Consider the following 13,039-nt stretch of genomic DNA (forward strand, 5'->3'; position numbering starts at 1 on the left):
TAGCTTCAATAGCTCTTTCAATACACCGATTCACAACACCGGTTTCAGCGTCACATTCACTTTTTCCGTGTTCAGAACCATAGTAATTTCGATTGATAACATCACTTGAATCTGCCAATTCAGCAAACGGTCCCTTTGACTTATACTGACAGCTACATCCATCGCTAAAGATGACTTTCCTGTTTGGTTTGCTGCCTCCAAGTTTCTCTTCAAGTTCAATATCAACTATCTCCTAAAAATGCTGAACTGCATAATAATCATGGCCGTTATCCTCTGAGATCACTATACTTGAATTTCTTACTAAACCAGTGTCTGCCTTGTAAAATGTGATGATTGGGTGCATTGTAATTTGGCCAGCTGTATAGAATGCTTCCTTGATTTCATCTTGATATTTGATTTCTCTATTCTTTGCAAAGTCCATGACTTGTAAAATGTCACAAGTGGGAAGTTGATTCTTGATTTGATTGAACTGAGTAATTTGCCAATGTGCTGTGTGAATGTGTTGGAAATAGCTAATTGCTTGAACTGGTCTCTTAAGATCATTTTCAACAAACTCCTCCAAGCATGCCTGCTTGTTGCCTTGCTTTGTCACAACCACTCTCTTGCGTTTGCCTTTTTCTGTCTCTCTGTACTCCCATCTTGTCCATGTTAATTGTTTATCATCTGGGACAGTACAATAAAACTGATTCAAAGTATCCATATAGTCATGCAATCACTACAGTTAGCATTGATGCAATCAGGGTCGTGATATCTTTGGCCATCACGTTTTGGGCAGAGCACAATATCTAGAATATCAGTTTTACATGTTTTTTTCTTGTCCTTGTCAACAACAGCTCTACTCAAGCAAAGCATTTTGTAACGTACATTGACACAATAAACACAACAACAAAATTCCCTATCAGAAACACTCAATAGACGAACATTCTTTGTCCGCAATGCAGAGGACTTGCCAAGGCTCACACGTTTTGTTGGATTTTCAGCTAGATATTTAGAATGTGCTGCTTTTAGAGATACTTGCATCGCATACCCAGGTCCATCCTTTGTTGTGTATCTCTTCCCTGGCAAGACTCTGGAAATATCTTCCCGAAGAAAAAATGTCTGAATTGAATTTCTATCAACGTGAGATTTTCTTTTCATGATAGAACCTTTTTTATGTGCGATATGTCCTGCTCTATATCTTTTAACTAAATGCTCAGCGACAATGACAGAAGAAGCCTTTGAACTTTTCAACACCTGTTTAATAGCTAGTACTTTTCTGGCATATTGCACACTTGTAGTTGACTTTGAAATTTTCAGCTGTTTTAGAGCTTCGACTTTCCTTGGTGATGCTTTGGACAGCAAATTATCCACAACTTTCGCAAATTTTGTTGGTGATTTAGGTATACTTTTCCTTACTTTTGATGTTATATTGTACTCTGTTTTTTTAGACGCAAACGGACTTCCTGTTGATGTTGATAAATTTCCTTTAGTTTCGCTGCTTCTTTTCTATTTTTCTTTTTTCTTTCTCTGTCCTTCTTTCTAATCCACATCTTTTTTTGCCACGACATTTCCTGTCTTTCTTTTCTTTTCTTTTGTCTATTGTACTCCCTTCTTGTTTCAATAATGTTCCTAGTTTGAGGTTTAGCCTTTGTACGAGGTGTTGAACTTTGGATGCTTATCCCTTGTTCTTTCTTTCTCTCCATATACCTGTGAATAAGTTTAAACAAGAGCTATTTATAAATACTAACATTGCTAAACATGTGTTAATAATGGTTTCGAAAGATTTGTACTAGTGATCAAGTATGACCCAGTTTCGAAATTGACCTAGATTTCATTGACACAAACAATTTGAAATAAGAGATCACAGAGTGATCTTGACGCCCACCATAGACCCATTTGTGGATATTCCAAATTTTATCAAATCATTAAAGGCAATTCGGCGATCTTTTAATCCGTTCTATATGTCTAGATTACATTTTCATATGACGCAGCTAAGTGAATTTTTGTCATGTGTTGTGATCCATTTCAGTGTTAAATATTCTATGAAATGTACTAATTTTAAAATTCAATGCTAGATTTTACCGACCTTTTTTGTCTGCGTCTCTGCATCTCATTTTGATGTGCTTTTTTGGCTTTAGATTGCTCATTTCCTTTTTTCTTCTGTAACTCCCTTTTCAGTTCCTCACGCCTCTGTTTGGCTGTCACCTTCTGTTTATCTAGATAAATTCTGTACCTTTCTGGATCTTCTGTTTTCATTTTATTTCGAGACAGGGCAGACTTACTCTTGTGAGTTCCTGAAAACCAAACATATCTTTCTTCATATGTCAGCAAAATGAATTCTGGATTAGAGAGCTCTTGCTTCTGAATGAAGAATAAATTTTGTATCCCACTATGAATTTAGTGTTTATTCTAGGAATTTAGGCAGGTGTGGTGTTGTTCCCCAAAAGGGGCACATTTTAGCGTGTTCGATAAATAATAAAGGCAAAACAATATCATTACCATATGTCTTTTTTGTCTTAATTGTAAACAGTTTAAAAGTACCTAAATTATGAAATGGAAGAAAAAATCAAGATAATGATAAGATTTCTATTTGTTATTATAATTGTTTTACTAATATTTATTTGTTTCAACAAAGCTTGGGCTGGGACACCAGACTTGTCTCCCGGATATTGTCACGACCCTCAGTCACATCATTCTCTAGCCTCTAGGTCTCTTGTGATGTGGGTTGATTTAAAAAAATTTAATTAAATATTGTGTGAAATCAGATAAAACCAGCAGAGATTAAACCATATATAGTGTAGAGATCCTTCAATATAAAGTAAGTTATCACAAAATGTGTAACTAGGAGGTTAAAAAAAGAAAATATAGTGACTTACTGTCACCAAGGCTGTTGGTGTCATCACGGACCAAGTCTTCCATTTCGCAGGTCTATGTCTATGAGAAGAGTCTGAAAAGTTGGGAGAAAACACAATTCTAAGTTAGTTTGTGAAAACACAGTTCTAAGTTTGTTTGGATTTTTGCCGCCTTTAACAGGACACGTGCCTGGATAGGAGATTTTGTTGACGACCTCAAGTAGTGTAGACGTTAAACAAGAAGGTAAATCAAAAGGATGACATTCAGAACTTAAAGTCTGTCAAAAGCTGACGTTCACAACATTAATGGTAACAATTGTTTGTACAATGGGTTAATAAGTTTCAAAATTAACTCTGGTGTTAAGCAAAACACTAAAACTTTCAAATCATAAAATAAGTGGCCCTATCTACAAGATTAAACAAGTTTATTTAATTTTGTCTGTCAAAATGACTTTAGCAACTTCAAAAGAAATGACGTTCGCCTCCTTTGTCTGTCATGATATGACATTCACAACTAAAAGTCTGTCAAAAGCTGATGTTCACAATATAAATGGTCACAATTTTTGTACAATGGGGTATTAAGTTTCAAAATTAACTCTGGTGTTAAGCTAAAACACTAAAACTTTCAAATCATAAAATAAGTTGCCCTACTCACAAGATAAAACAAGTGTATTAAGCTTTTGTCTGTCAAAATGACTTTAGCAACTTCACAAGAAATGACGTTAGCCTCATTTTTCTGTCATGATATGACGTTCACAATATTATATCTGTCAAATCCTGACATAAGCAACAAAAATATCCGTCACAAACATACGATCGCAACTAGTTATTCCGTCAGAAAATGACGTTCATTCATGCGCATGGGTGTTTTTCAAAATTAACAGAACCTATCTAAGCGATCATCTGTTGCCGGCGAATCAAATGCATTTCTGACCTCAAATACAAAATGTCAGTGCAACAAATTGACTGGAATCGATAGAACACAACATCTTTGGAGAACGTCATTAGTTGCTAACATAAAATAAAGTTGACAGACACGATTAAACTTCAAAATACCAACCTAAATATTTCAGTTTCTACCCGCCCGCCATGTTTAAGCATTCGGTTTACTTCGGTGTTTACCTCAATGAACCCAATCAGAATGAATCAACGGAAAGTAACCCTCTAAGACAGTGCGCGATAGGTCGAACGTCACTAAAAAAAATGACGGAAATTATGTTCGCAAATTATTTTTTTAGAAATTCGTACGAAAGTCGTACAAAAACTATCGATGGTGGCATTTTTTAACAAGGACTAGTTGTATCTATCAAACTAAGATAGCCTCATTAAACATTCGTGCTTACAAGCTTGAGTTTCTTCACATTTTGCAAACGTCACTCGATTGACAGATGTGCAGTACGATGCGTACCAAAAATGAAATCCATAAAATTTCTTTCATTTATCAAACTAAACAGCAGAAGATGTTATTTTTTATTATAGAAAAGTATTTATATCAATAATAAACCGCACTTACCTTGGATTTTGGTCTTTGAATTGAAAAAATATACCAGGTAATTAACATGGTGTAAACGCCGGGACATAAATTCCGTCAAACTGACGACGGATTAGCTATACATTTGCAGTTTTTTCCCTCAAAATGTCAGAATAATGGAATTTAAACAATTTTTTAAGAACTATTTTCAATATTCTAATTCACTAGGCCTAGTAAATGAAGATACATTACAAGGTCGTTTAAATTTTTAAGCTTAAAAAAATTGACGGACAAAATGACGTTTTCACAAGTTTTAAATGGAATCTGTCGTATATAACATTTATTTTCCGACAAAACTTACATTAACATCAAGGGCCAAAACAAAAAAGCTTGTATTTGTTTAATTCAAACTTATTTGACGAGATAAGAAAAAAAAATAATCAGAAAATCATTACTACCAGAAAAACAACTGTCTTCAACATTGTACTCAGTTTGCCACATGTTTTGTTACGATCAGTATTTTTGTCAGTCTTAACTATAAGCTGGCCTAAAATGTCTGGGTTCCCTTGACTTGTTACGTCTGAGACAGAGCACCATTCTGATTCGACTCTGTTTTGTCTTAAGAGATGCCAGTGCACGACCAAAGGAAGTAAGACACTCATGTTGACGATTGCTACGGCAACCAATGTCGTTAAAGTACATTTTAATTTCTGTAAAAGTAAATGGTATTATCATGGATATACCAATATTCTAGTTCAAACACTTCTTTTTTTCTATTACATACACTGGCGTTGTGAAAAGACACAAGATAATGAGTCCCGGAGATTTTTTATTTGCGGTACTGCACTTGCTCGAAAGGGCAAGGTAAGATAAACCGGACAAAACATTTGACCAAAGGATTTTCCAATATGGGGTGGGGGGGGGTAAGTGTAATTAATGTGACAAAACGCTTTTAAAGATAATGAGTATAATGTGCATGAATGATGCAGATATTGTAACTACATGGTAAAAAAGGCAACGCTTTATAAAGACGTCTTCATCTAGATCTAATTTAATAGAAAAAGGAATACTGATATAACGTCATTATATATAATAAATAAAAGGAGCATATTTAAGAACAATATTGTGTACACGTTTTACTATATTGTGGTCTAACATTTTTTACATAATGAGCATACTTGTTTAAATTTATTATCTTTTGTCCTGACTTTCTTTCGTAATTTTGAAACGTATTCTTGTTAATTCGGCTAAATTTATTATAACAACGGTACTAAATTTGATTACTATATATAATTGAATAGATATGCTGAATTATAAGTGAAATCGTATTAAGCCGTTATTTATTATTCATAATCATTCTTCGAGTCATTAGAAACGGAAACACACGAACTACATTACACAGAAATTATTTTGTATATATGTATACATATTATAATATAAATTTCAGTGATTTCAATATACATTGATCACGTTTAATTCGTTTTCATCTGGAATTAAATAAATATCTATCAGTCGTTTTGCGAATCACACTTCTCTAAGCAAAAGTGTAATTTTCCATGTGCATTTGTCATGTTCAATATATCGAACTTCTAACATCAGGATGTCTAGGTGAAGGCACACACCTTTTAAATAAATATTTTAGATAACTTGCAGCAGTAATTGATTGATGAATTGTCTCAAAAATGCATTAATAATAAATAAAAATCTGTCATGAGTCGGATATATGTGTATTATTTATGTGAACTTATAGCAGCACGCCTACAGATTCATACTTTTTACATGAAAATTGCTGACTCAGTAAGATTTAGCCTGTGCATGATGAATAATGAATCGAAAAAGCGCAACTTTCCTCAAAGCCCCTAGCACCAGAATGAGCTGTACACGATGCTTTGCCTTTAACCATACGATCAACTCAACAAGCCTTATTATTTTTACTTTTTAGTGATTTTAAACATCACAAGAGCAGTTTTGGAGTACCGTGTGATAGGTTTAAAACAATGTCTCTTACTTCACTTCTGTTGTTATATTTTTTCTTGCTCTTCGGAACCATTGATTCCAAACACTTTAAGAAGTGAGAACTTAGTACCATTCCTATCAAGTGCTAGGAGGCATGAGGGATGCTGTTCTTTGCAATTATCGTCATGTACCGACTCAATCAAGGCGAGTATGCAATGTTTATGTTATTTTGTTGTGATTAATTCTTCCGAGGCATCACCCGTCTTCAAGATCCTTCTCCCAGATCTCTATACACGACAACAGAAGGCCGGATAGCTCAGTCGGTAGATCCGCTGTACAAATTTCAAAGGGTGAGAAAAATGTACAGCCTGACCGGGACTCGAACCGGGACCCTCGAAACACTATACCGCAGATTTACCGACTGAGCGATCCGGCCGCTTACACACTTTCTCTTCTAAATAGTGAACAGCTATGAACCGTGACATGCATTTAATTGAAGAAAGAAATGCATAATGAAGCAATTATATAGTCCAAAGTCGTGAGTACTTGCATAAACGATTTTAATTCAATTTATCCTTCCGGGTAATGAATGGATATTTTAACGCCTTTATCTTTCGTGTTAAAATGTTCCTGTGATAAAAGCCTTTAAACTACATTAAATTATAAATTCAAATATCTTAAAATTCATTAAAACTAGATGCACATACCTTCACGAATGTTGATAATAGAATATCTGTACATACATCAATTTGATTTTTTTCCATACATTTTATGCTCAATCTCATTGAAAGCTCAACTTTGAAAAGGCACAGAATTATAAAGAACTTAAATAGTTTCTTTCAATTTTAATGTCTACTTAAATATCGTGTACAAAAAGTAGGCAGACGAAATTAAGTTTCGATTGTATCATAGTTCAATTCTATTGAAAATGTATATGAGTTGAATTGTTGACCCATACATGCACAGTGTATTAAGTTACTGGAGTGGAGTTGAAATAACTTCAACTCCCGTTACACTGTCTGTCGGGATTAAAAAGAGCACGCTCATTCATTGGGAGGCAACAGAGAACATGATAACTACTATAGAGCAGTCGTATTCAGATGCACGTCCATTGTTACTTTTTTGGGGTTTTTATTTTGTGACGAAAAGAAACGTGTCTTTATTTCTGCCTTTTTTACAAATGGCCTCTACAAATCAGATACGAGAAAAATTATACAAATTGAAATTATAATACTCTTTTCTTCTTGTCTGAAGAGTTTGCCATTGTTAAGATTTATAGAAAATTATGTGGATAAGAAAAAGAGAAAACCACAGTAATATAATACTAAATCAGGTGAAATCAGGTGAAATCGCATTCGTTTGACTTTGTTTACCGTTTTAATCTAACAAGCAAAGTAACAAGGAACAAAAATCATTGTTTCAACAAAAATAGCTTGTTATAATATTCTAATGATCTTTATTAAATTACCCTTTACAATTACGGATCTTTAAATTGCATATTTGGAACGAATAAACATGCTGTTAATTTTGATTATGAAAATAAAAATATCCCTACTTTCCTGTGTTTATCATATAAGCGTACATGTATCGGTTAACAACAATATCATCATTGTTATAAACCTATTTTACCTTAAAATTGTTTGTATTTCCTTCTGACTTTTCACGTACGTCACTTTCCTCCATTTTTTGCATTCACACACACAATTCAGCCTACAAAACATTTAAAAACACAAAAGATATCAGTATTATATTTCCGGTATTACGTGTCAATTATTGTAAACAGAGAGGATCTGATACGCGTCAAATGATTCATTCAATTTTGTTTTAGTTAAATAAGCATTGTACTTTTAATGGTTTTGAAAAATTGTCGTCTGAAAATGAATTACTATCATTTAGTTGAGCACTTATATCAATTTAAAAAATTAAAACCTATATATGGGGTTATGTATATGGTTTAATGGTAACTGAGAGTGAAACGTCTATAAACAAACTATGTTTAAGTTTTTATCTTGCAGATGGATGCAGCTAAATCTAAAAAGTTATCCAGATTTATATATTTTTAACTCATACATCAATATTACCATATGAATGAATATACAATGTAGATAGTTTTGCTGTTTACTTTTAGGTGCGAATTTAATTCAATAATGACTGATAACTGACTGTCATCACATTACCGAATGACCAATTTGCATGTATAATTTGAATTTATGTTCTTTTGATTATTTACAAAAATATCAATAGAGCATATCAATATGAAAATATTGACTGTCTAGAAAATTCTGAATACAAATAAATGTTTAAAACGGCTAACTTCAAACAGTACAATGAATAAACAAAAAGTACATATAAGAACAAAAGAACCATCTTGAAGTCCAAAGTAATCAATGAACTCCACTCTTCTGTCATGTGTCAAGTTGCTATAAATGAAACATGATATCCGTATTTCTTTATTTGTTTGCTGTAACGAGTTTTTTGTTGTTGATTGTTTATTATAAAAACAATAATTCCTGTTATATATTATAGATTTTTTATACAAATATTGTAAAAAAATGTCTTTCAACATCAGTTGTAAACTGCTCTTTATAACTTTTCATACTTCAAGGTCATTTTTAATTTAACAAGCAAATTCGTTGAATTTATATCTCCCGCCGAGTACTAGATATTACTAACACAACAACTGAAGACATAAGGCTTTATTTATATATTTATCATGGCGTAAACAGTAATATTCTTTGTACATAATGAATATTCAGGACAATAGAGCCATAACTCTGTGTTAAATAGTAATACCTTGACATGCCAATAACATGTAAATTGCCTTTTTGTATCTATGGTTCCCATAAAATTTTGTTGAGTTGCAGAGAGAAATAGCAATATTGCTCTATATGCATTCTACATAACTAATCAAGGGCCATGACTCTGTAATGAAGGGTCTGGTCTGAACAAGGCAACTAATTATGCACATCTCATCTTGGTATAAATGGTTCCCATAAAATTTAATTGAATTCCAGCCCGTAGTTACAGAGAAGTAGCGTGGAAACAATTAATGCTCCATATGCATACTGCTTAACTAATCAAGGGCCATAACTCTGAGTTAAATATCTGACCGGAACAAGGCGATGATATGTGCATCTCCTCTCGGTATTGAAGGTTCCATAAAGTTTGCACTATATGCATACTGCTTAACTAATCAAGAGCCATAACTCTAGGTTGTTGAGTATACATGTTTTGTGGTATTTTTAGTTTCTTCTATTTGGCCATTTTCAACTTGGGTGGTTCCAGTATTCCTACTTGAATTCTGTATAATCACCCTTAGGATATGTTACCTGCTTTTTAAATTTGTCTTTTGACGTCTTATCTGTGATATGCAGGCTTCATAACCTCAGATCCCCTTTCAAAATTCCATTTTATTTAGTTCCGCCCATTGTTTTCTCGTTTAGGGCAAAAGCGTTCTTTTACTTGGGGACCATACGCCGCTTTTCATGGAATGGCACTACTGTGTCACATTGAAGGTTCCATGATAACCGTCGTATGAAAACATCTGCGGATGTTTCTAAGTTCAAAATTTCACCTTTTTCGTGTTAAATGTTGAATTCTGCTTTAGCCGGTGCTAGGGGGGCGTGGACGGTAACTTGCAATTTCCAGTACCGTCCATGAACAGGCTCAATCAAACCGAGCCTACAACAGTTTCAATTTTGTTGTGTTGGACTTTCTTTAGGGATTCTGTTTTTCTCTATTTTAAGTGTCTGACCGGAACAAGGCGGCGATATGCAAATCTCCTCTTGGTATAGAAAGTTCCCATAAAGTTTCGTTGAATTCCAGTCAGTAGTTCGAAAGAAGAAGTGCGAAAACAATTATTGCAACATAAGCATACTGCATAAATAATCAAGGGTCATAACTTTACGTTTAAGAGTCTGACCGGAACAAGGCGACGATATGCACATCTCCACATACTTTTGGTATTGAAAGTTCCCATTATGTTTTGTTGAATTCCAGCCAGTAGTTGCAGAGAAGTAGCGCGGAAACGATTTTTTCATAATGCATTACCAATTAAGGGCCATAATTCTGAGTTAAAAGGTCTAACTTGAACAAGCTGACGATATGCGCATCTCCTCTTGATATTGATGATTCACATAAAGTTCCATTGAATTCCAGCCAGTAGTTGTAGAGAACTAGTACGGAAACGAAATTCGGACGTACGAACAGATGGAAGGACGGACAACGCCAAAACAATATCCCCATCTAGATTCCATCGGCGGGGATAATAAAATGGTTATAAGGTCACAATAGTATGTTTCGGTTAAGTGCGGATACTTGAAAGGTACCAATTTTTCGTAAGGCCTTTGATACTCTAGAATGGATTATTTTAATTAATGTACTTTACCGATTTGGTTTTAAATCGAACTGTCGAAACATTTTATGTTGATATTAAATCATGTATTTTTAACAATGGACATAAATCAGAGATATTTAACTTAAATCGAGGTATTAAACAGGGATGTCCATTATCTGCTCTTTTATTTATATTAGATGCTGAAATAATGGCCATTGAAATAAGAAACTCAACCAGTATAGAAGGAATAAAATTCGACAATAATAATAAACAAATTAAAATAGCACAACTTGCTGATGATACTACCCTTTTTCTGAAATCCGAACAAGACATTCTGAATGCAATAAATCTGGTAAAACGATTTGGCAAATACTCTTGGTTACAACTCAATAGCAAAAAACTGAAGCAATGTGAATTTGAAGAAGTAAATCACGAACTGATAAAGTAGGAAATATAACATGGCCGAATAAACCAATTAAAGCACTAGGAGTCTATTTTGGCATACAAAACGAAGAGTGTTCTAAACTTAATTGGAAGTCAAAACTAACTGAATGTCAAAGTTTTATAAAAAAAAAACTGGTTGAAACGTAAGTTAATGATGTATGGTAAAGTTCAAATTATAAAATCGTTATTGATACTTAAAGTTACTTATTTTTTCATTCTTTAGTTGTGCCAGAATGTGTCGTCAATACAATGATATTCAAATTTTTATGGGACAATAAACAAGAAAAAGTAAAACGTGCAACATAATAAGCAATACATTACATGCTAGACCTAGACTCATATATAACTGTTTAAAACTTAAATGGGTAGAGGCTTTCACTGATGAATCAGAAGCAAACTGGAAATTAATTCCGAAACGCCTACTGAAAGATTTTGGTGACAATTTTTTTAATATTTTATCGTAATACATACACTATTAAACGTCTCAAATTGTAGTATTGTGACTGAATTTTATCAAGAACTTATTAAAATATGGATAAAAACTCGCGATTTACATAAGGAAATCAAAATTTGACATTTAAACAAATGAGAAAACAAATAATTTGGGGCAATAGATTCATTAAATTAAAACCCAATGTTTGTCTTTTAAAACATGGATTTAATCGAATTAATATTTTTTAAATGATTTACTTAATGATCAGGGTGAAATAAATTAAAACGTTATTTTAAATAAGCTAGTAGATAAATGCAACGATGTCGTTGAATTAAACTAGCTCTTTAAAGCTATACCTCTAGCTTGGTAACAAACTATGAAAACGTTTCACTCTTCGCAAACAAAAATAAAAACAGAAAAACGTCTTAAGATAAATAACAGACTTTTTGTATTGATGGATTCTAAAACAATATATCAAATATTAGTTAACAAAGTATTCATTAAACCCGCTACACATTTGTATTGGTCAAAGAAAACTGAACTGGAATGATTTATATAAATTCATTACAAGAATTCCTGATAATCGGTATAAACAATTCAAATTTAGAGTAATTAACAAGACCTTTACAAGCAAAGAAACGCGCTACAAATGGAAAATGATCTCATATCCACTCTGTAATAAATGTAATAAAATAGAAGATTATCAACATCTACTTATCGATTGTATGACAGTAAATGTATTTTTGGAGAACATTTTATATAGTTTTCAAGAGTGGGGAATTCAAAGAAATATACGTAAACTTGACATCCTTATTTCCGGTTTTAAAAATATCTCAAGAAGAATACTTTTACATAAATGTTATACTCACCATTGTAGGATTTAGTATTTTTAAATCTTACATTTGTAGTAATAATTGGTCAAATGAATTTAACATATTGAAACTGTTTAAAACAGAATTCGAAATAATGTATCAATACTATAAATACAAGAAGACGAAAGGCAAAAGCTAAATTTTTTGACAAAATACTCCACCTTTTAAAAGATATATACTAACTTCTAGATAATTTCAAGCTTTTTTTAACTTTTATGTGTATATGTATGTTTTTACTCTTTGACATATGAATATCTCAAATTGAAATTGTTAAATTATCTCATTGTTTATATGTTTTATTAAGTATGATATTTGTGAATAAAAAAAGGTACCCATTTTGATGAAAAGTAGCGTTTACGAGCCCAAAGAAGGAAAAATAAGCGTAAGCCGCATTGGTTTAAACCCTTTCAAGGGCAGGTCGTTTTCCTGCGCAATCAAACCCAAATATTTTCTGCTTAAACCGACTTAAAAGTAAACGGTTGACTTACTTCTAAAAAAAGTCATTTAATTTATATTTTTCACTCAGAATTTATCGAATGTTTCCTTATTTAATTCAATATAAAATAATAAAAATATAAAGCAAGATTACCTTTTGTATGAAATTATCACCAGCAGGATACTAGAGTGAAACTACGTTTCTATTTGACCTAATAAATAAGGAAGTTTTATTTTAAGTACGTTTGATAACATATTTAA

General features: G+C 32.7%; 1 protein-coding gene and 1 pseudogene across 1 annotated transcript; both read right to left on the reverse strand.

Moving 5' to 3' along the window:
* Positions 1-220: 220 nt before the first annotated feature.
* LOC132754722 (uncharacterized) lies at positions 221-4,748 on the reverse strand (annotated as a pseudogene).
* On the reverse strand, positions 1,404-2,898 carry LOC132754725 (uncharacterized). The gene is made up of 3 exons (XM_060745405.1): positions 2,856-2,898; positions 2,066-2,273; positions 1,404-1,686 (listed from the first exon to the last, which is right to left on the reverse strand). Exons 1-3 carry the CDS (start codon positions 2,896-2,898, stop codon positions 1,404-1,406), a joined length of 534 nt encoding a protein of 177 aa, XP_060601388.1.
* Positions 4,749-13,039: the final 8,291 nt, after the last annotated feature.

The sequence above is a fragment of the Ruditapes philippinarum genome, unplaced genomic scaffold (genome assembly GCF_026571515.1).
Source record: "Ruditapes philippinarum isolate M1 unplaced genomic scaffold, ASM2657151v2 ctg3956_1_1_1_1, whole genome shotgun sequence".
NCBI classification, from domain to species: domain Eukaryota; kingdom Metazoa; phylum Mollusca; class Bivalvia; order Venerida; family Veneridae; genus Ruditapes; species Ruditapes philippinarum.